A 26,141-nucleotide genomic window follows, 5' to 3' on the forward strand; every position below is an offset into this window, starting at 1 on the left:
CTGTGTAACAGATCTTTTTAGGTAAACCTGAAGGTTTTTTCTCCATTTGAAAAATATTTAGTATATTTCAAAAAATTATTACATTATACCTTTTCTTCAAAATTATGCAAAAACAACACTTCCTGCCCTGTAGCGGGTAAATATTATGTTAAAAATATGCCGCTTTTGCTGGGATAAAGTACATTTTCTGGGCATTCCGAAAACATACACAACTGAAAATTGACGATTTTTGATTTATGACGTTCTTGAAAGGAGTGAGCGATATGACCAGTGACTTTATAATTTATGTATTTAATCCCACCGATAATGATATTCGTATCAAACAAGCTATCCATATATAATTCTTTTAATATTTGACCTAGTAACGAAAATTCCATACAACAACAAAAATAGAGAAACAGAAAAAGCGATCTCTCTGAAAAATGTGCGGTAAAATGATGTTTTGATTAACTCATCAACCATTATGCCACTTCGTTGCAGGGATAGGTAGAGAGAATAGAACGCCACACCACTTTGTTTTTGCAAACATTCTTCGCCTCTTCCACGTTCATTCCGTATCATTGCGGAATGCATCGAAACACGTGTCACAGTAGATTTTAAGAAAAAGTGGTATTTACTAAGTAAAACATTAATTAAAAACAGTTAATTCTTTTACAACATTCTGAGTTTGTCCAAATACTTTTTCACAAATCTTGATTATCTCCAATTAAAGGAGTTTTTTATATTATTTTTTAACATTTTATCAAAGATGAAGAAGAATACGGTCTAAGCATTCACGGGGCTGACGATCGTCAAAGGCTGGTTTAAGTGATCACTTTACTTTTTTATGTTTGTAAAGTGATCACTTAAACTAGCCTATGTCGGTCGTCAGCCCCGTAAATGCCCAGACATCCATATTCTTCTTCATCTTTATGAGATGTCAAAAAATAACAATTAATCCTTATTAAACACACTGTAGCTTGTCATTCACATCGGTTGATGGACATCAAATGAAAGACACAATGCGTTTTATAAAACGACGACCATCTTGACCTAACTTAACCTAACCTGTGATGTACGTATGCAAATTGTAAATTAATAAAATAGATAAAGGAAGCCATTTTGTATGCCACAAACCACAAAGGAGATACTTAAAGCAGTTCTATTTCTAAATTTTCATTATTATTTTTTTAAAAGAAGGTCATGAAAATTTTTAATTACTACATAGCTCAATAAAAATGAAAAAGTGAATAAACTTTTCAAAACGTAAATATCTTTTTCTTCTTCTTCTTCTTTTTCTTCTTCTTCTTCTTCTTTCCATGTTCGCTCCCTAGGTGGAGCATATGGCTATCCAATAAGTTGATAACAACCTATTTATAACGCAATTTTATCTGCGTATCTCGTAAATCGAAATATTTATTGCATATCGCTCACTCCTTTCAACAACGTCATGTATCAAAAATCTAAAATTTCAGTATATATGAGGAAATGCATGCATATCGAAGAGGCGAATACTTTGTGCAAGTTTGAGTAGTATGGCGTTCAGTTCTCTCTGACTACTCCTGCGGAAGCGGCGTGTTAGTTAGTTACTTATTTTTCTTAATAGTAATCAAGCAACAGTTACAGCGAACGCGATTACAACTCCATACTTACGAACAAATTGTTAAATAATGGCTCAATTTTAAATCCATTTCTTTAATTGGCAGAATAAAATCTACGTTATAGATATGACTTAAATGCATACTTGTAGTGCATACAGGTTGTTTAAAAACCTTTTTAAAAAATGCTATGAAATTCTGAAAACTGGTCAAATTAGATGCTACATGAAAAACTAAAAATCTGAAAAAAAAATCAAAAATAATCCGGGGTTCGGAACATGCATACAATTTAAAAAAAGTATCTGCTAAATAAAAGCTTTCTCAATTCAAAATAGATGTCCGTTTTATAAAAATAAGTTTAAAAAAATATATTTTTTAAAATACGAATACTGTGCTTAGATATAAATAAACAATACAAAACACAAACAAAATTCTATTTGTGATTATCCAAGCACAAGAGCTCTCTCTTTTTTGGAGAGGCACAGCATAATAAAAATTATAAATTTGCCATAATATGTATAAATGTATCAAATTGTATCAAATGTGTTAATAACCATATAATAATATTAACGTAACTATATTAAATAAGTAAAACATTTTTAAAAAATGCGGTGAATTTAAGCATTTGTAATAGTCTTCTTCTTCTGTTCGTTTCATGTCAGGTCCCCCGACGTCGACAATAACTTTATATTATTAACAAGACGTTTCTAATTATTTTTTTTACATTTTACTAGATTTTTCGTCAGTCATATCCGATATTTGTTAAAAGGAGCTTCGTTATATTGAGGGTTTACTGTATTTTTTTTAATAAAAAAAGAGAAATATTTGTGTTTTCATTATTTACACAAATATTTCAGTTTCATTATATCAAATAAAAAATAAATAAATTATTCAAAAAGAACTCCACCGACAGGACACACAAGGTGGCTTGGTGGGTCTCTGCAAAAAAATGTTTTAAATATGTTTAAAATTGTGATTTAAATAAATGTATACAATTAATGCAAATAAAAAAATACTATAATAATTTTAATTTTAAAAAAATTGTGGTAGAGTGGGTTCGAACCGAGAAACTCTTAAGAAACCGAGACTTAAGAGTCCGCGACATTAACCACGGGAACACAACCCGACACATTTACCAAGTAAAAGTTTTTTTTTAAATCTTCATACAACGGTGGCCCAGCTTACTGTAAACACTAAACTCTCCGGTGTTCGTTCTCTCACGGAATCGAACTTGCGACCTTGCGCCGTACGTGTTGCGTTTTACACACTGTCTCAATCAATTTTACACTACGCCATAATAACATGTTTTTAACATCTCGAAACCATTAGTGTTACATAATATTTCAATAGCGCACAAATAAGATATTCATTATGCATAAAACGAGGCATAATATCACAAAATCAAGTATGTTCTGCTGATCTTACGATGCTTCCAAGGATTTTCCGCTTCGAACCATTTTTAATAGTCGATATTTATGTCAGTAATTCCGTGTTTCGGTCAGCAAATCATATTACATTGTTACTAATACCATTGGTGCATTGAATTGGTCAGCATTTACTATTTATTATATGCACATTTTTTTCCGCCTCCTTAGTGTAATGGTCAGCACGCTCGGCTACCATACTGGGGGTCCCGGGTTCGGTTCGTAGGGGGGTCAAATTTTAAAAAAATCAGTAGACTTTCATTCACCTTAAGTCATGTGGTCATGGTAATTTTCTTCAGTATTGTTTGACATTTCATCATGGCAAGACTGACTGAGGATTTAACTTTTGTTTTATACTCCGTAGTGTAATGGTCACCACGCCTTGCTACCGTATTGGAGCTCCCGTGTTCGGTTCCCAGGGGTATCAAATAAATATAAGTGACATTAACACTCTAATATTTATTCAAAATTACCCTGGACTGGTACCTGAAGCGGAGGACTACTCACCTTTCCTTCGTATTTTAATGATCAAAATAACACAGCGTTTATATGATGCAGTGTGCCCTATGCACCATTTGGTTGCGGATATATATATATATATATATATATATATACATATATATAAATATATATATATATATATATATACATATATATATATATATATATATATATATATATATATATATATATATATATATATATATATATATATATATATATATATATATATATATATATATATATATGTATATATATATATATATATATACATATATATATATATATATATATATATATATATATATATATATATATATATATATATATATATATATATATATATATATATATATATATATATATATATATATATATATATATATATATATATATATATATATATATCACTGCATCACATAATCGCAGTGTTATCTCGATCGTTAACACACGAAGGAAAGGTGATCAGCCCTCCGCTTCAGGTACCAGTCCAGGGTAATATTGAATAAATATTAGAGTGAAAAAATCACATTTCTTTATTTGACCTCCCCCCCCAGGGAATCGAACCTGGGACCTCCAGTAAGGTAGCCGACGGTGTTGACGATTACACTACGGAGGCGGACGAATCGTAAGGGCATGTCGTTCATAGTACTGATTTCCATATTCTTCTTCTTCTATTACTTCTATGTTATTTTCTTTAAAAAATGTTTTTGTATTGTTTGTTAAATTTTGATTTATAACGTATTTATATAAGATAACATCTCAATAGGTGACTAAAAAAATTACCGAAATGAAATTATATAACCAAACACAACCTGAAATAAGCGGTAGTTTGTTTACGTTTAAAACGGGTTTGTTTTTTATTTGGATTATCCCAAAGTAAATGCCTTCAAATCCTTATGGGGTTTTTATTTCTCATAAAAACATCAACAACAATAATAAAGGTCCTTTTTAATTTACAAATTATTCCTGAGGTAACAAATAAAGTTAAATGTAAAAATTACGCAACAAATGTTTTATGTACCAAACTCAGAAAATTAAACAGTCACAGAAATTGAATACCTATTATTTTCATTTAAAAAAAAATCTGTCAATGAAAGCTAAACTGGGAGTACACAGCGGATTCCTGGTTCCAACCCTAATGTATAGGAATGAAACATGGACATGGTGTAAAAGAAGGGTGAAAGTAGACTGAATGCACTCGAGATGCGATCCCTCAGACGAATATGGTGAAATATGGAAAGTATGCAAAGCTGAGATAAGCATTATCGAAAAAATTAAGAAAGGGGTATTGAGATTGTAAATGAGTGAGGAAAGAACTGCAAAAGGAGCAGAGGAAGACCGAGAGAATGATCAGGTAGGTATGTCAAATAATTCAAAGCGGCGGGTCAGGGGTCGAAATATTATTCCATATTCTTCTTCATCTATGTTGAAAGGTTAAAATGTAAAAATAACTTACTAATGTTGGTTGAGAAAATCCACATTTATGAACATGTATTTGGACACACTCAAAAGGTTGTAAATTTTAATTCACTTGTGTAAGTGATTTGACAAGCTTTTTCCAAACAAACAAAATATTGTAACATAAATACATCGTGGACATGCACACAAAGATTTAAAATATGAGCTGTGAGTAACAATAATCAATAATTGATTATTTAAGGGGAAAATTGTTCATTCAGAAGACTTACCCATTTTCTACATGGTCAGTCCGTGAGGGTAGGTACCTAACACAAAGTTCAGGTAACGCATCCACAGATGTTACGCACATGCAAATCAAAGAAAAAACCTGTTATGGCGGGTTTATCCATGGTTTATCGCAACATTCAATTTTCCCGCGAAGCGCAATTCAATTTTAAAATGGAACGAGTTATCTAATTGGCATTCAAAGAGCTCTTTTAACTTGAACTTTGTGTTGTCTCTGTCCGTTATAGTGGAGTTGAATAGCTGCGTCTCTTTCTTCCGATATTATTTTGCTTGTGTCTCTTTCGTGCAGCGTTGAAATCGTACATTTGTCTCATGCAGTCTAGTTTTCTCAGGTTATTAAGAGCAGGGGAATAAAACTGTTTTTTGACTAAAATTTGCAACCATTAATTGTATGAAATCAAAGTAATTTAAGAGTAAGTCAACTCACAAGTACGAATAGGCTTTAAAACTTTGGAGTTGAGTAGGGCCATGATAAACGGTGCTGCAAAAGCCCTTGGATTGATTTCGGAAGCACTTGGACGTTAAAAAATCTAACTAACTTTGCTAACAGTACGAGTTAATGCAAATGAAAATTCGCCAAATCCATAATAAATGAACAATGATAATGAAAATCTGATAGCGTTTATTTTAACGCTTTCTTCTGAATACGAATCCCAAAATATATCAAAAATTGAACAATTTCACGATAAACATACTCCGTTCAAACAATATTTATTTGTAGAATTTATATATTTAAGATTCTAGCTCACTGGTTTAAGGTTATGTTTCTATGGTCAATAATATCAACTCGATGAAACAACCATTGAATCCATGGGTTACAAAAAAACTCCAATTCACTTTCATTTTATTATCAACACCATTCGTTCTTTATTTTCTATGTACTTATGTAAATTCAGAGAAATATTTGTGATAAAAAAGGGGAACAGAGAGAATAAAATGCCACACCAATCTGTCTTTCCACACAATTTTCGCCTATTCCACATTCATACATCTTCTCATACATACACGCCGATTATTACTCCTGACCTGATATTTTCAAGTATATAAAATCCTAATAATGCCTAGTTTTTCTCGGCCTTCATCTGCTTCTACTATCAACCACATTCTTCTCATAATATTTTTTAACTATCCTCTCTTCTCACATTTGATTTACATACCCAAACCATCTCAACACACCTTTCTTATTTTATTATGATTTCGTGAAAGTGTCGTGGACTTGTAGTATAGGGTTTAGGGATTGATTCCCCAGCGACACGATTTGATTTTTATTTTGTAGCATATTTGGCTAATGGTCATTAATTTTACATTAGCACTTGACATATATTTTATTCTTCAGTTATCTTATATTACATTTCTATAAACTAATATTTACACTTCATTTAACATCCTATACTTACATATATTTACATCTCCTTACATTTTTTTTAAATACATAATAAATGCTTCAGTGTTATGAAAATGCTATATTTGTTTAAATTTGTATGTATTGCATATAATTAAAAATGAAATAAACAACCAAATTTACGCACTTCCTCGATTAAAATAAATATAATGTAGGTATATTATTTATTTTATTATTATAATACGTTATATTTTGAATAAACTAATGATCGTTCAAAAATGATTTGAAAATTCTTGTTAACTTTTATCAAAATTCTTGTTTTATTTCAAACCCCTGTGGAACGTTTTGATTTCAAATATTTTATCGCCTTCCCTTTCTGTCTCAGGAGATCCCGCTTCAAAATCCGCATTCAGTTAAAAAGCGCCGTCGGACATCGGCCAGTCGCCCGCTGGCAGCAGTCAGAGGTGGACGCTATCGCTCTGTACGTCGATCCGTCACTAACTCGTTCGCGCGGCAATCTCTTCATTGTTCCATCGGAGTTTCTTTCGCAAAACATCAAGATGGTTCGCCAAATAATCGACAAAATGGCAGTGAACATCGCTAGAACTAGACTTTTCACGATTTTCAGTGATAAAATCCAGCGCCGTTGCTCGTCTGATGTAATTTTGTGAAGACATAGCGGAGCGGTGCAATACATTCTAGCCTATAATAGAACTAGATGAATGAAATGTCAGTGAATTTGTCAATAATTACTTACGGTGAATATCAGTTCAAGTGATATATTTCATAATATTAGTTGAATCGTGCTCTCTTCACAAAAAAACTAGTTCAAAATACGTTTGACTTGACGTTTGTGAAATGTTCGTTAAATTCAAATTGAGCCCGCAATTTTTCAAACAATGAATCGTTCGAAATCTTTTGTTTTGATTTAGTGTTGGGACTGTTTTTAAATAGTGTTGTGTGAGGCAAAATGGCCTCGTATTTGCAATGGAGTGGTGAAGTGTTCGTAGGCCTGCTGATGCTAATTTCCTTAGGAGCTAACGGACTGGCGCTTCTCGTTTTTATCCTAAGACCGTCTTTGAGGACCATATCTAATAGGTGAGTTCCTTTTACGATCCCGTTTCTATTTACCCAACCTCTTATTGTCTACAATGGTAGGCACCCTTGTAGAAAACCAGGTACCTGCCTGAAACTTCAAAGATCGCAGCTAAGAAACTAAACACAAAACATTATTATTCTATTTTAAAAAAATAAAAAATGTGTTTACCATACATACATTTTGATTTTTTGGACTGATTTTTTTTTGTATGTAGGTAGAATAGTAGTTTTTATACATTTTTATAATATATTTCATATATCGCTCACTCCTTTCAACAACGTCATACTTCAAAAAACTTTTTTTCAGGAGATTGTTTTAAAAGTTTCAAAATATAATATAATGTATTAAAAATAAATATCAAGCCACTTATTGAACTTTTTACTGTGCAACAGATCTTTTTAGGTTAAACCTGAATTTTTTTCTCCATTTGAAAAATATTTAGTTTATTTAAAAAAATAATGTTACACGTGTGCAAAGTGATTACTTAAACCAGCCTATGACGGTCGTAATCCCCGTAAATGCCCAGACTTCCATATACTTCTTCATCTTTGTTGTGATGTCAAAAAATGATTGAATTATGATACTCAACTACATATTCTTCAATATATCTTCAATAATACATAGTATCGATCGATACAGTGTTATCTTGATCGTTAATCACACGAGGGCTTACATCAGTCTTTCAGATACTGTTTCAAAGTAATATTGAAATATTTAATATTATCAATATAGTATGTTATTATATTATACTGAATAATTACTCATATTATGAAAACAACCATACATATATTAAAATGCCTTGTCATTCTGTGAAATTATAAATGTATGTATTTACTTTCGTGTACTATATGACTGTTTACACTGCAAAATGTTGATTAATATATTATATTTAAATAAATAATCATTTTAATCTTTGGTCCACCGTATAATGTAATATCATGAAAGGTCAAATATTGAATATGACATACTTATGCGTGCACTGGTCACCTCAACAAAGATGAAGAAGAGTATTGAAGTCTGGGCATTTACAGGGCTTACGACCGTCATAGATAATCGTCTTAAACCAGCCTAACAAAAAACAAACGGGGTGTACAACATTTTAAGTGTGTCCAAATACTTGTTCACAAATCTGGATTATCTCCAATTATGATTTATTTTTTTCCATTATTTTGACATCTCAATATAGATGAAGAAGAATTTGGAAGTCTTGGCATTTACAGGGCTTACGACCGTCATCGATAATCGCCTTAAACCAGCCTATGATGGTTGCCCAAGCCATGTAAATGCCCAAACTTCCATATTCCTCTTAATCTATGTAGATATCGCTCACTCCTTTCAAGAACGTCATAAATCAAAAAACTTGATTTTTCAGGAGAACGTTTTTAAAGTTTAAAAATATAATACAATGTATTAAAAATAAATATCAAGCCACTTATTGAACTTTTTACTGTGCAACAGATCTTTTTAGGTAAAACCTGAAGGTTCTTTCTCCATTTGAAAAATATTTAATATATTTAAAAAAATTAATAAACAATACCTTTTCTTCAAAATGCAAAAACAACACTTTCTGCCATGTAGCGGGTAAATATTAAGTTAAAAATATGCCTCTTTTTCTGGAATATAGTATATTTTCTATGCATTCCGAAAACGTGCATAACTGAATATTGACGATTTTTGATTTATGACGTTCTTGAAAGGAGTGACCGATATGTCAAAATAATATAAAAAATAACTTCTAATTGGAGATAATCCAGATTTGTCCAGTATTTAGACACACTTGAAACGTTTTAAACCCAATTTGTTATTCGATCTTTTTCGGCTTCTACGTCCAACATTCGCATATTCAGTCGTATTTTACCTGTGTTTATCATTCATTAGATCCACACCCCCAAACCATATGGCACATCTTTCTTTATTTTATTGGTAAAGCATACAATAATGAAATTATACATTTTTGTTCTTTTGCCGCGAGGCTTTTTGCCTAGAATTTTAATAAATAAATGGATAAATAAATAAATAAATAAATAGACTCATGAATTACATGAAATTATAGTAACTTTAAGCAGAAAGAGTAAATCCACTCACAAGTAAGCATAGGCTATAAAACTTAAAAAGTTGAAGCCTGAGTAGGGCCATGGTAAGCTGTGTTGCATGAGCCGTAGCTAGATTCAGAGTCACTCGGACGTTAGGTAATAAAAAAAATTTAAGTATTTTTTTTAATGAAACTTATAGTTCTTAAATATTTATTGAATACACAAAGAAAAAAAAATGTTTTCAGTATAAGTCGTGCTACTAGAAATATTTATTGACTTTTGATGTATTTATATTATACAGTGTTTTTTGCTATTATTATTTAGATACTAGATCTTTTATTATTATTTTATTGTTAAATTATTATGTAGGATAAACTTATCCTCACATCCCTCATATGCTAGACATAAATGTATGTATTATACTTATATATTAATAAAACTTTTTTATTTGCTACACCAGGAAGTAAAATAAATACTTATGTAAAAAAAACACCAGCACTAAAGTCATTCACATCACTATTTAAGGTAACAACATTCTTCATTCTAGAATATTACTAAGAATGTCCTATTAGGATATAAATGCCATATTTGTGAGAATAAAAAATAGTATTTTTTTTATTAAATACATGCATGGTAAGTATGTATATCGGTATGAATAAAAATGTAAATGTGTGTTTGTTTAAAATCTTAAATCTCCTAAGTGATTCACGGATTGCTTTGAAATTTTGACACACTGATGCATTCGAGCACGCGCGTGTTCTTATGGTATATATATATTATCATAGGTAAAAACATGTTTTTACATACATTTTTTTACCGCAATAACAGCGCCATCTATTTAATGTACCGCTGCACACGCAATACTAAGTATTCATAGCAGTAGTACGTCATAGCAGACGGCGTGCTTCTTGACAGCTACTGTCACTAAGCATTTTCAATTGCATTGTTTCGAAGATTTTTTAAATATATTTCATTGCTTCATAATAATATAATAATAAATCCCTTATCCGCACCCCAATGGTGCATAGGGCACTGCGTCATATAAACGCAGTGTTATCTTGATCGTTTACATATGAAGGAAAGGTGATCAGCCCTCCGCTTCAGGTACCAGTCCAGGGTAGTATTGAATAAATATTACAGTGAAAAAATCACTTATATTTATTTTACCCCCCTTGGGAATCGAACCCGGGACCTCTAGAACGGTAGCCGAGCGTGCTGACCATTACACTACAGAGGCGGACAAAAGCTTCATAATCATTGTCAAATTAAAAATAGTAGATATGTATGATAATTTTTAATTTTTTAGAATTTATATTGGATTTGGATTTTTTAGAATATATAATGAAAAAAAAATTTAACTCCTTACCTTTCAATAACTCTTTTCTTTTCAAAACCATATAACTTGTGTATTTATTTCAAAGAAAAATTTACTTTCACTATATAAAAACGGAACTTCAAGCAAAAAAAAAACGTTGAATGTTACATGGGTTTTAAGAAAATTTAGTTTCGGGCTATTGACAACTGGACCTTAAACCATTTAAAATTTACAAAAGGACGTATTCTGTATTATATTATTTAGGAAGGTCAATTAATTTTTGGCAAAACAAACTACAAACACATTGAAATATATACTATTTACATTTCCCCAAGTGTGTTCTTCAAATTAAATCAGAAATCATACTTTTCACAAACTTGTCCTTCGTTTTTAAAGGTCAGAAGACAACATCCTGCAAATTCGCAATTTAAAACCTAAATATGTAATAAAACATATTTAAAACTATTTTTTTTCAATATATTTTAGGATTATTGTTTGATTTTTGTTAATTAAAACAAGTCGTTTGTATTTTATTTCTTCCTTAATATATTTTTGTCCGCCTCCGTAGTGTAATGGTCAGCACGCTCGGCTACCGTTCTGGAGGTCCCGGGTTCGATTCCCAAGGGGGGTAAAATAAATATAAGTGATTTTTTCACTGTAATATTAATTCAATATTACCATGGACTGGTACCTAAAGCGGAGGGCTGATCACCTTTCCTTCATGTGTAAACGATCAAGATAACACTGCGTTAATATGATACACTGCCCTATGCACCATTGGGGTGCGGATAAGGGTTTTATTATGTATTATTAATATATTTTTAATGTTATTGCTTGTTCCGCTATGAAGGAAGTTGAATGAATCTTGTTAGATGGGTATCTTTTAAAATACATATCTAAGATTAATATATTTCTTGCCGATAGCAGAGAAGACCTGCAGAAGCTAGTAATAAAGTTGTTTAATGTGTGCAAGGAAAGTGATTTGCTGACAAAATTGAATTGTGACAAAATTCAAGGGTGTTTTAAAGAAATCAATGTAGATCTGGATGTATAATAAAATAGTAGTAAATTAAGAAGTTAAATTAATATATTTCTTGCCAATAGCAGAGAAGACCTGCAGGAGCTAGTAATAAAGGTGTTTAATGTCTGCTAGGAAAGTGATTTGCTGGTGACTTTTGACAAAATTCAATGGTTTTTTGAAGAAATTAATGTAGATCGGGATGTAAAATAGTAGTAAATTGAGAAGTTTTGGAAAATTTATCATGAGATGATCAATAAATAAATAAATGTATAACTATGTACATAAGTATAATAAAAAATAAATAATAATAAAACCCTTATCCGCACCCCAATGGTGCATAGGGCACTGTGTCTTATAAACGCAGTGTTATCATGATCGTTTTACTTATGAAGGAAAGGTGATCAGCCCTCCGCTTCAGGTACCAGTCCATGGTAATATTAAATAAATATTACAGTGAAAAAATCACTTGGGAATCGAACCCGGGACCTCCAGAACGGTAGCCGAGCGTGCTGACCATTACACTACGGAGGCGGACGTATACCTATATAGTAAGTATACCTACCCATAAGTATACCTATATTAAATTTACAGATAGTGATTTTTAAAAAAAGGCAATATTGAAATTATAAGTTTACGGTCAATCAACCTACATTTTGACATCTCAACAAAGATGAAGAAGAATATGGAAGTCTGGGTATTTACAGGGCTTTCGACCTGTCAAATGCTAGTTAAGTGATAACTTTACACACGTGAAAAATTCACCATTCTATCCATGATGGTGACAACCACAGTACTCAAAACCTGCAAACATGATTTTTAACTTTTTATGTAGCTTATAATTTAAACAGTTTTTTTTTATTCACAGCGTTTTGAGTGCGTCCAAATACTTGTTCACATAGCTGGGTTTTCTTCTTTTGGGATTTATTTTGACACGTTCGTATTTTTACATTTTACATGTAAAAATATCTCTATATAAAGTGGCGAAAGCCCAGATTTGTGAACTAGTATATCACACACTACAAATGTTGTAAAATCAATCTTATTTAAATCGATATTTTAACTATGATTTTAATCGTAAAATTATCTATTTTATTCCTCAATGTTATTTCCTGTGCGGAAGAAAACTATATCTTTATATGTTAACATTAATTTGCGTATTATAAAACAATATTTAAAATATTTTTTCACATTGGAGGGTAAACCGATTTGTAATTAAATTCTCTCATTATGCAAATATTATTAACTGAGGAAAAGAATTTCCCATGAATATTTATCCTTATACGATAGTATAATGAGCAAATAACGGATTAATATAATTCATTATACGGATGTTCCGCGTGGTCATTCATACATTGTAGCATCCTTATTTGTAGACGAGTCGCAATGTCTTTTTATTTATTGAATTATTATTACAATTTAATTTTTGAACTTGGTAATGAATAATATCCTAGTTGTACAGGAGAAAGTAACCAACTAACAAAACGTAAAATATTCAGGAGGGCCATTTAAGTCACTTTTGCTTGGCAAGAAAATAAACATCGATGCAGTTCGTCATTTTTAACAAGTCAATATATTATACTTCCAAGTTTGAAATCGCTTTGGGATTTTTTTCAGGGCAATATTAGGTTAGTAAGATATCAAATAGTCAATGATCACGTTTAGGTAAAAAAAATGCACTTGGTCACTTTCTCCTGTATGACTCCGATATGGTCAATTTATATAGCGACGTTTTCTTGAAAAATCGCCTAAGGGCGCATTACAATTTAGGTTTTTTATTTTTTTATTTACATTTTTACAAATTTACGCGTCCAAAGGGTTAAATACTTGAAAGTGGTCAAGTCTTTTTTTTATTATACGATAGTATAACAATTTTAATATAACACTATCCGAATAATATTTTTTAAACAAAAAAATATTGATCACTGTCTATAACCCTTTTAAATAATATTTTAAAAAATTTACACCCGTTTGCTTATATTTATCCTAAAATATTGATTGAAATTATTTATTACCAAAAAAAAAACATAACACTCGCACCTACATATATTCGAAATACTCGTATACATATACATATGCATACTTGTAGAATACGCAAACAGAAATATACATTTTTTTTGTTGGTAACTTGTATGTTATTCATCTTCTTTTTACCTTTATCCGCATCCAATTACGCATAGGGCACTACATCGTACCGAAGCAGTGTTATCTTGATCGTCAATTATATGAAAGCAAGGTGATTATTAGTCTTGCGCGCTCCATTAATAATTTTAAAATTATTCTATCCTAACACTCCCGTTTTTTTCATTTCAGCAAAAAAAGTACAAATATATGTATACCAGTGAAATGGATATCTATCATGTACGATGGATTGGAGGAAACCCTCACGCCGAAATGAGCATTCCTACCCTTAACAAAAACACCCCTAAGGCTTCACAAAATAAGTTTTCTTTAGAAGTTTGGACTTAAAAGAAAATCCTACACGCTGTAATAATTTATTACCATATTCCAGTTGAGAAAATCGTGATTTTTGGGCGCTACGTGTCAAAAAACAAGTTTTATATATATATATATATATATATATATATATATATATATATATATATATATATATATATATATATATATATATATATATATATATATATATATATATATATATATATATATATATATATATATATATATATATATATATATATATATATATATATATAAATATAAAATAAATATATATAAATCTGTTTCGCTGGTCTTTCTTCCCTCATTCGTTCCGCTTCACATGTCCAAACCATCCCAACCGACCTTTATTAGTGGAAATAAAATTTACACTTCATTCTACTACTTTGTACCAGATAATTTATTTACAACATTTAGTGATTAAAGAACAATGTTTCAAAATTGGTTCATATATAGAACTTTCAAGAATTTGAGTAGTGTGGTTGCCAATAATAAATAAAATTCAAAAATTCTTTCAAAAGTTATATTCAAAAGTTTTATTTAAATTCTTGGAATCTCTATATATATGAACCAATCTAGAAACCTTGTTCTTGAATCACTAAGAATTTGAGTGGTGTGGTTGTCAATAATGGGTAGAATTGGTGAATGTTACTCGTGTGTAAAGTGATCGCTTAAACCAGACTATGACGGTCGTCAGCCCCGTAAATGCCAAGACTTCCATATTCTTCTTCATCTTTGATGAGATGTCAAAAAATAATATGAAAATAACTCCTGTAATTAGAGATAATCCAGATTTTGTGAACAAGTATTTGAACACACTCAAAATGTTGTATGTTTTCTTTTGCTTCGATTACAAATGTAACTACATTATTTTTTATTATTATGTTTTTATTACTTACAAAGTGCTATCCGTTGTTTTTTTTTTGTTATGTAATGGTTTTGTATCTACCGTTAATATATAAATAGTTTTATCGTTTTCTCACTCCATAAAATTGTATAATCGAAGAAATTGTTACTGTTTTATTCGTTATTAGACCGAGGAAAAACTTCACGATCAAGTATTTCAAATACTTGTGATCAGTGTAGAGTGCACAATGCATGGTGCAATAATGTTTGCAAAGACAGAGTGGTAGGGCGTTCTATTCTCTCTCCCTACCCCTGCGAGGAAGCGCCTAGACGGTTAGTAAGACAGCAACTTCCATCTTCTTCGGGCAACAATTTTGCAGTGATTATTATTCTCTTGTATCGAATCGCCGATTGCAAAAATCGGTCGTGTCGCAAAAAAATAGCACAACGGAATTTTGTACCTTATGTAGCGTAGTTTAATTTTACTTTTAATTTTTACTTCTTATTTTTATTTTTCTTACTTCATTACTTTTAATTGTTATTACCCTTTTTTACAACCAAATTTCTATTCTTTTTATATATATGTGTTTAACCTGCACCTCCATTGTGTCTGTAAGCTTGTTGTGTTCCCATCTAATTGATGAAAAACATCAAAACTATTTGTATTGCACTGTATTTATAACTAACTAACTAACTAATCATCACGCCGCTTCCCCGCAGGGGTAGGCAGAGAGAATAGAGCGCCACCCCACTCTGTCCTTTCAAACATTCTTCGCCTCTTCCACGTTCATGCATCTCCTCATACATACCCGCCGATTGTCACGACTCCTCACCTAACCACTTTCAAGTATTTGGCATACCTGATCGTGCCATATTTTTCTCGGTCTTCCTCTGCTTCTTTTCCCAATAACATTCGCCTCATAAATTTGTTTAACCGTTCTTTCCTCACTCATTCGTTCTACATGTCCAAACCATCTCAACACACCTTTTTTAATTTTATCGATAATGCTTATCTCAGCTTATTATTGCACTGTATTTTGTTTATTGTAATATGTTTTTCATTGTTTGTGAACCGTAAATAAATAAAATAAAAATAAAAATAAAAACAGTATCGCAAGTTGGTCGAGACGAAGAAGGTGAATAGCGACGGGCAGACCAGCAAACCGGTATGGCGTCGCCCGGCAAGGACACGTTCGGCAATATCGCGTGCTCGCCGCTGGCTTCTAGCGGGCGTTGGGAAATGCAAATTCCGCAAAAATAGACACTCAACGAGCTAGGCCGAGAGACACCTGTTCTAGCCGGGCAATTCGAGCACTGCCCACTTGGGCAGGTAGATTGGTGACAAGTAAGGAAGATGACAATATTCTGTCCAAATCAGCTCGGCTGTCCAAACTTAAAACATAGTAAGGGACATTAACAACAAGTAGAATCTTCTTAGTCCAAAAATACAAAAAAACGTACTGCAAAAATATATGTCCCTTACTGTGTTTTGAGTTGAGTTTTTTTGAGTTGTTTTGAGTCGAGCTGGAGGCGCGTTGCAGAAGCCTGGATGAGGACCTATCATAAGGAACTGTCACGAGGGATGATATCATACATCGCTCACTCCATTCAAGAACGTCATAAATCAAAAATCGTTAATTTTCAGTTATGCATGTTTTCGGAATGCCCAGAAAATGGATTATATCCCAGCAAAAGAGGCATATTTTTAATTTAATATTTCCCACTACAGGGCGGAAAGTGTTGATTTTGCATTTTGATGAAAAGGTATTATTTAATTATTTTTTTAAATGTAAATATTTTTCAAATGGAGAAAAAACCTTCAGGTTTTACCCAAAAAGATCTGTTGCACAGTAGAAAATTCAATAAGTGGCTTGTATTTATTTTTAATAAATTGTATTATGTTTTTAAACTTTAAAAACGTTCTCCTGAAAAATCAAGTTTTCTGATTTATGACGTTCTTGAAAGGAGTGAGCGACATGATAAAAATAGTGAAGGACATTGGTACCATAAACCAAGCTAGGACACAAAATGCCGAACCCTCTTCTAGTTGAACGGAAGGTCTGCTGATGACGGTCAACAGTCCGGCTTCTCCTGAGGAGTCCTACGTGGTTTCCTCCCAGCAATGAGCAAATGCTGACATGTTGATTGGCCCACATTAGATTTTCCCTCCATCCTAACACAGATTAAAATAAAACAAAAATTACAACATTTTGAGTGTGTCCAAATACTTGTTCACAAAATCTGGATTATCTCCAATTACAGGAGTTATTTTTTATATTATTTTTTGACATCTCATCAAAGATGAAGAAGATTATGGAAGTCTGGGCATTTACGGGGCTGACGACCGTCATCGGCTGGTTTAAGTGGCCACTTTACACACGTGTAACATTCACCAATTCTACCCATTATTGACAACACACTACTCAAATTCTTGGAAGTTCTATATATATGAACCAATTTAGAAACCTTGTTCTTGAATCACTAGAACTTCACTAGAGACATCTATTGGTGAGATGTAAAGAAGCTTTTTTACTAAGCAGAAACTCTTATATTAGTATGTGAGGTCCGAATCCTGGATTATAATCACACACATGAGAAACGCCAGAAAATACCATTTTACCGTAAATGCCCAGACTTCCATATTCTTCTTCATCTTTGATGAGATGTCAAAAAATAATATGAAAACAAAAATTCACTAAATGATCCATAAACCTCGTACATAAATATGCAAGGTATATACGAAATGCAACTCCCATCTAAAAAAAACACTGGCGCAAAGATAATAAAAATTGCCGAGAAATCGTTCCCCGAAGAAAGTTTCTAACTCGATGTTATGTCGCTTAAGGTCTGGGCACTGCTCACTGCCTGTGCATCTCTATAAGATGAAGTGCGTTACATCACCATAGTGCGAATGTGGACAAGATATAGGGGATGCAAACCATACGTTCTTTCAGTGTCCGCTCACAGCAGAGAAGGAGAACTTTCTAAATAACTTAACACGGGCAGGAATCCAACTCCCCACCCAAGTATCCACCCTTGTTTCTGAACCTAATTCAAGAATTGCGGTCATAATTTCTGAAATGATAAAGCTAAACGCATTTAAACTAAAAAAAGTAACTAACCATCACGCCGCTTCCCCGCAGGGGTAGGCAGAGAGAATAGAACGCCACACCACTCTGTCTTTGCAAAATTCTTCGCCTCTTCCACGTTCATGCATCTCCTCATACATACCCGCCGATTGTTACGACTCCTAAACTGACCACTTTCAAGTATTTGGCATACCTGATCGTGCCATGTTTTTCTCGGTCTTCCTCTGCTCCTTTTTCCACTTACATTCGCCTCATAAATTTGTTTTTTGTTTTTAAACTATGAAATTTTACATTAATTGTTATTATTATATCTATTATTTTTTTGTTTGTAAATAAAAATTATACTTGACACTGGCAGAAACATTCTTTCACTGGGTGACTGCTAAATAAATAATTTAAAAAAAAAAACATCTCACAGCTTCCCCGCAGGTGTAGGCAGAGAGAATAGGACGCCATACCACCCTGTCTTTGCATGAATAAATAACTCCATTGTATTTGTAATAAAAACATGCTTTTGACCCCGGTCGTTTCATTAGTATATCCATAATAACACGCTAAAAACAGTCAATATCCATCGAACCACCCTGTATAACAATCTAACATGCTTTACACTACACAACTTACATGATCGCTTCATTAGTCTTAATTTTAATTTTTATTTCAGTATTTTAAGTAGAGGTCTACAATATTTACTTAATGGTAAATACTAACACATTAATTTTCTCATCCTTTTTATAAATTTTGAATTTTAAGTAGTAATTGACAATATTTAGTTTAAGTTAATGGCTGGTTGCTTAATTTTACTCATTCCTTTTTAAAATTTTGAATTTTAAGTACCTATCTGCCATACCTGTATTCACTTAAAGGTAGACTATTATATAATGTTTCTTATTCCTTTGTCGTGTCGTTACATAATTCTGAATACTTAATTACCAACGTAAAAATTGAGAATTTCCGCACACTGTGAACTTGATAATAAATAATAATAATCGCTAGGAAAGCGTTGTGAAATAAATAAACTGCCTTCAAAGCGTGAAGCGGCAATATAAAATACTCGTATTTTAAGTGTACTTACTAGACAAGCCTTTGTGTAAGTATGTACTTCTATTTCTTCTTTACAGTCAACCCCCCTACAACGTTGACATAGGTAACTCTTTATCTTAGAGAATTTTATAAGGGGTTCATGTTTTACTATGTCCGCCTCCGTAGTGTAATGATCAGCAAGCTCGGCCACCTTTCTGGAGGTCCCGGGATCGGTTCCAAGGGGGGGGGGGGTCAAATTGATATAACAGATTTTTTACTCTAATATTTATTCAATACAACCCTGGACTTGATACCTGAAGCGGAGGGCTGATCACCTTTCCTTTATGTGTTAACGATCAAGGTAACAGCATATATATTATGAATTGTCCTATGCATAGAGTGACCATACGTCCCGTTTTAAACGGGACCATACCGTTCTTAAATAGCCTGACCCATTATAAAACAACACATTTTTTCATATGTATATTATTAATTGCTCTTATTTTCTTTATCAGCATTCCTTTTCTTTTTATTAATACATAAAAACTATGAAAAATACGTGTTTTCTTGAATATATACTTATACTATTACGTAAAAATTGGTAGATGTCTCGTTTTGAGGAAACAAATAAATGGTCAGTTCACCTATGCACCATTGGGGTGCGGATAAGGGTTTGAAGAAGAAAATATATCGGAAGTGTAATGGCAAAGGGGTATACATATCTGTTAATTTTTAATTTTCAAAGTTTGTTCCACAAAATGTCTAAAATAGTGTATTCCATGATCTGGCTGAAGGATATAGCTGTAGTTGCAATACTTATTTAGTTTTATTAAGATACGTACATCTGCCATCCGAAAAAAAGATTTTATTTAATAAGTTTGTTTTTGCTTTCCTGTAAAATTTGGTCTGCGACAGATATACCCCTTTGCCTTTACACTACTGATATATTGTATAAACTTAATATTTCGTAAGCAAGTTTGTATAACAGGGTAACATCATTAAGGTGAAAAGATAATAATGTTGTATGTAAGTATTACGTATTTCCTTTATGATTCACCAAAACGGGGACTTTGAAAACAAGTTTTGAGTACTTGAACGGCACACTCGTAAATATGTAATAAATCGCAAACGATAAGACATTCCGAGAACATTTGACGCTTATTTTCCTTAAAAAACATGCGCACCAAAAATAAAGAGGATGTAAGCATAGCAAAAAAAAACAATTAGAAAAATATTATTGTTATTTTTAATTTGATGACATGACACTTTGTTGTGCGCATATAATGTTAAAAATATAAAAATAATAATGTAAATTTTAATATTATATTAACTTCAAACACTGATTTTTAGGGTCCACTAAATTGTATTTTAACAAACAAAAAATTAAAAAATTAAATTTTCAACGATATAGAATAAAATAATAATTATGTAGTTTTTTTTCAAAATAATTTTATTTACAACATTTTGAGTGTGTCCTAATACTTGTTCACAAATCTGGATTATCTCCAATTACAGGAGTTATTTTTCATGTTATTTTTCGACATCTCATCATAGATCAAGAAGAATATGGAAGTCTGGGCATTTACGGGGTTGACGACCGTCATAGGCTGGTTTAAGTGATCACTTTGCACACGTGTAACATTCCCCAATTCTACCCATTATTGACAACCACACTACTCAAATTCTTGGATGTTCTATACATAAAAACCAATTTTGAACATTGTTCTTGAATCACTAAATGTTGTTAATAAAATATCTGGTCAAATCATAAGCTAAAATAATAAAAATGAAAATATTTTTTGTAGCGTTTTTCATGTATGTGATAATAATCCAGGATTCGGACCTCACATACCAATAAAAGAGTTTCTGCTCAATAAAAAGCTTCTTTTCAACTCTACAATATACTCGAATTCGCCTCAGTCGTTTGGAACCCTCAGTACGCTATATATATAGCTCAACTTGATCGTATTCAAAATAAATTTCTAAAAATGTTGGATGGTAAGCTTCATTTAAGTTTCAACTCTCACGAAGAATCTTTAGCCTTCCATAAATTATCTTCACTTAGTAAACGTAGGAATATATCAGATTTATGTTTTTTGTATAAAGTTATAAATAATATGACTGAGAGCCCCTATCTTCTTGAGCAGATACCTTTTCACTGTCCAATTAGAATCAATAGACATAGTCATACCTTTTATAATCCAGCACCAACAAAGAACTATTCAAAAAATTCCTTTATTTATCGAAGTTGTAACCTAAAAAAGTAATTCTGTTCCCTGTCCTTTCCTTTTCTTCTTTTCCTATCACTGCCATCTCCTTTTCTCTTTATCCCATCCTTGTCTCACGTTCTTCCTTTATATAGACCTCTCTTATGTATAGTTGTGAAGAACTATAATTGGTACTCATGATTTTATTTTTTGTATTCTGTATGTATCATATATTGTAACTGTTCTTCCTTCCAATAAAATAAAATTAAATAAAATTAAAAAAATATGTCTCTTGTGAAGTTCTAGTGATTCAAGAACAATGTTTCAAAATTGGTTCGTATATATAGAACTTCCAAGAAATTGAGTAGTGTGGTTGTCAATAATGAGTAGAATTGGTGAATGTTACACGTGTAAAGTCATCAATTAACAAGCCAGTGACGGTCGTGAGCCCCGTAAATGCCCAGACTTCCATATTCTTCTTCATCTATGTTGAGATGTCAAACAATATGACAAATATATCTTGTCTGGATTGGTACCTATAATAGTGGCGCATCAGACTGGAGTGACCGAACGCTTGAAGGTAATGTTGAGTAAATAAGAATAACGAAGGATTATTCAATATGGTTGTCTGGGGTGAAGAAATATACATGAATATTTTCGCAGTTTTCCAGTCAAATAAATCCAGCAGACAAAATACGATGCGAAAGATGGAAATTTGAGGATAAATGGTTCTACAAAAAAAAATCTTTTCAATATGCAAACTTTTTATACAGTGAAATTAAAGTTATGTACCTACGTAATAAACGAGTCGTATTTTATTGTAGGTGTATCCCGGGTTTGATTACCATGGGAGGGTCTAATAAATATTAGTGATATTTTCACTCTAATATTTTTTCAATTTCGGAGGGCTGATCACCTTTCCTTCACGTATGATCGATCAAGATAACACCTGTTTTATATGATGCAGTGCCTTATGCACCATCGCGTGTGGATATGAGTTTGAAGAGAAAGTAGAAATGGAAATTACTCATCGGGAATATTATTTATATAAAAAAAACATGGCACGATCAGATATAATAATAATAATAAAATTGCATAACTTATATAGCGCCATTTTCGTAAAAAAATACCTTAAGGGCGCTTCACGGTGAATGAATTGGGGAAAATATTATGGTGGAAATGATTTAGCAAACAAATGTGTTTTTAGTCTTTTCTAAAGATCATCTCACTCTCACTATTTCTAACCATTGGTGGAAGAGCATTCCACGCCGTCGGTCCTGCAACAGCAAAGGCACGCTCGCCAAATTTAGTGCGTTGGTTGCGAGCTGGTAAGATGACTTTGCCCATTGCAGATGTTGTAGCCGATCGAAGCGTGAGACGTCTATCAACCAATTCATCTGGAATACACAGCTCCTTAAGATACTCTGGAGAGGTATACCAAATACTTGAAAGTGGTCAGGTTAGGAGTCGTTATAATCGGCGGGTATGTATGAGGAGATGCATGAACGTGAAAGAGGCTAAGAATGTTTGCAAAGACAGAGTGGTGTGGCGTTTTATTCTCTCCTCCTACCCCTGCGGGGAAGCGGCCTGATGGTTAGTTAGTTTTTAGTATGTAATATGTTTTTAAATAAATAAATAAAAGATTTCTATTAATAAGTAGCGCTACAATGGATAACGGATCGATTCTCTGAAATAGAATGAAGGGTCTTCCGATAATTGATTACATCGGAAGCTAATTTGTACAAATAGCAGGGGAGGCCGCTGTTTCTGGAATAGGGGATGTTTGTCACAAGGTATACCAGCCTTCTCTTCCTGCTAGGGCTATTTAGTTTGTCCGTTAGTGTTAAAACTATCATATATCGCTCACTCCTTTCAACGACGTCATATATCAAAAATCGTCAATTTTCAGTTTTCAATGTTTTCGGAATGCCCAGAAAATGTACTTTATCGCAGTAAAAGCGGCATATTTTTTACTTAATATTTACCCGCTACAGGGCAGAAAGTGTTGTTTTTGCATTTTGAAGAAAAGGTATTGTTAATTTTTTTTAATATTCTAAATATTTGTCAAATGGAGAAAAAACATTCAGATTTTACCTAAAAAGGTCTGTTGCACGGTAAAAAGTTCAATAAGTGGCTTGATATTTATTTTTAATACATTATATTTTATTAAAACGAAATCCTGAAAAATCAAGTTTTTTTTATATGACGTTGTTGAAAGGAGTGAGCGATATGTATATATTAATTGACTGGTAATTTAATTTTAAACAATGTGTAATTTGACGTTTGAAATACATGTTTGAGTGATCAATAAATTCATCTTTCGACATTGAATATCGTTGTCAATGGTGTACTCTCGAATATATACTTCAGTACGCGACCGTCTGCGCGAGATTTTAAAAAAAAAAGAATATTTATATAGTTATTGGATATCATTTTTAGAGCATATATTGAATTTATTATTTTATACCTCTTTACTTTTCAAAAAAAAATTAAACCATGTATTTATTTAGAATAAATACAATTTTTTCAATGTAAAACTGTTTTAAGCAGAAAATTCAACTATTGTACGTTAAATATTACCCGTGTAAAAATATTTTTTTTGGAAAAAGTTATGAAAATTATATTGCGGTTTATCGTATATAGTCTGTACTTTTTCAGCATTTTTTCTCCATGTTAAAATTAATAAAGAAATTTAAACATTGCGTTCCTCTTTTTCGATGCTCGCTGATAGTAATGATTTCATTAGTGTATTATTTATTGTTAGTGTACATATTTCGACGTGCCCTACATAAAGTGCTCTAACTACATTTTTGTCAATTTTGAGATATTTGGTACATATATGTTATCAACTGACCGTTATCTACAAATATAAACAAACAAAAAAAAATTATGTAATAAATTACGCCTAGTTTTCAGGCGTATAAGACGCTATCTACATCGAATTTTCGAAATGAACTGAACTTCTAAAACGCTAACTACTTAATTTTGACAAGGCATAAGTTTTAAAACGATTTAATACATTATTTTATATTTTATATGTTTTTCAATGTATGATACTAGTTTAGAAATTCGGATAAAACCGTTAGTTAATTTTTAAAAACACGTTGAAAAAAATCTTCTAAGCTCTCTCCTGTAAAGTAACCGATTTGCAGATAGAGTACCTACTTTACGTAGGGACCGTCGATTTTTACTATTATTGTTAAAGGCAACCGTAAATCAATTTTTTTTTAAATATCGGTGTTTTTATAATAGCATAAATTATAGTTCGTTCATTTCGCATTAGCAGTCACTCCCTTCGAGATTCGAAGAACCAGTTTGGGGGCTTTCCTGACGTAACAGAACTCTTGGTTCTGCGCTCACTATTGTGTGTGCAGTGTACATTAACCCGTGATTCATGTGCCAACTTATCTAGCGGGGTCTCAATGAATCGAGTAGGTGTGTTTCGAGTCGCGAGCGAACCCACACCGCGATTACAACACGCCTCGCCCTTCAATCGCATCGAGGTATATATATTTTTTTAAATAAAGTACAGATGACTATTTCGCTCACTCCTTTCAACAACGTCATATATTTAAAAAAAAAACTTGATTTTTCAGGAGAAACTGGATTATCTCCAATTATAGGAGTTATTTATCATATTATTTTTTGATATCTCAACATAGATGAAAAAGAATATACAATAGAATTGGTGAATGTTACGCGTACCTATGACGGTGGTAAGCCCCGCATATCGCTCACTCAACTACAACAACGTCATATATATCAAAAATCGTAAATTTTCAGTTATGCATATTTTTGGAATGGCCAGAAAATGTACTATATCCCAGCAAAAGTGGCATATTTGTAACTTAATATTTACCCAATACATGGCAGAAAGTGTTGTTTTTCCATTTTGAAGAAAAGGTATTTTTATTTTTTTTTTATATTCTAAATATTTATCAAATGGAGAAAAAACATTCAGATTTTACATAAAAAGATCTGTTGCATTGTAAAAAGTTCAATAAGTGGCTTGATATTTATTTTAATGACATTGTATTATATTTTTAAACTTTAAACACGATCTTCTGAAAAATCATGTTTTTTGATATATGACGTCGTTGAAAGGAGTGAGCGATTTGCCCAGACTTCCATATTCTTCTTCGTCTACGTTAAGATGTCAAAATCTAGAAATGAAAGCAATTTCTAGTCGAAATTATGCGAAATAATAAAGTACCCCAATCATTCTGTGAGTCAGACAATCATATACATATTGCGAGTTTATTTGATTGGCGGAACGATCAAATGAAGAACTTGACATTTTGTTTGATAATGCCGCGCAAAGGAATATCGGATTGATGGCCTCGAAAAAGCAAAATAACGACAGATATATGACGAATGTAATAATATATCACCCCCTATCATACATTATATTCTTACCTTATCTAAAATAATGTTGTACAATGACAAGTGCTGTGGCGCAGTTGGGTAGGTGCTCGACTGCGAAGCTAATAAATTATTTAT

The 26,141-nt window shown here is 32.0% G+C and overlaps 1 protein-coding gene across 1 annotated transcript in view; it reads left to right on the forward strand.

Moving 5' to 3' along the window:
- The first annotated feature begins 6,989 nt into the window (after positions 1 to 6,989).
- LOC148301177 (uncharacterized) overlaps positions 6,990 to 26,141 on the forward strand; it is an 85,515-nt gene continuing 66,363 nt past the window's right edge. Inside the window, exon 1 of the mRNA XM_088273693.1 lies at positions 6,990 to 7,649. Coding sequence (XP_088129819.1) covers positions 7,522 to 7,649 — 128 coding nt within the window. The 5' untranslated portion in view covers positions 6,990 to 7,521. The remainder of the gene's footprint in view (positions 7,650 to 26,141) is intronic.

Source organism: Brachycentrus maculatus, unplaced genomic scaffold (genome assembly GCF_059751285.1).
Source record: "Brachycentrus maculatus isolate JH-2025_06_01 unplaced genomic scaffold, ASM5975128v1 h1tg000597l, whole genome shotgun sequence".
NCBI classification, from domain to species: Eukaryota; Metazoa; Arthropoda; class Insecta; order Trichoptera; family Brachycentridae; genus Brachycentrus; species Brachycentrus maculatus.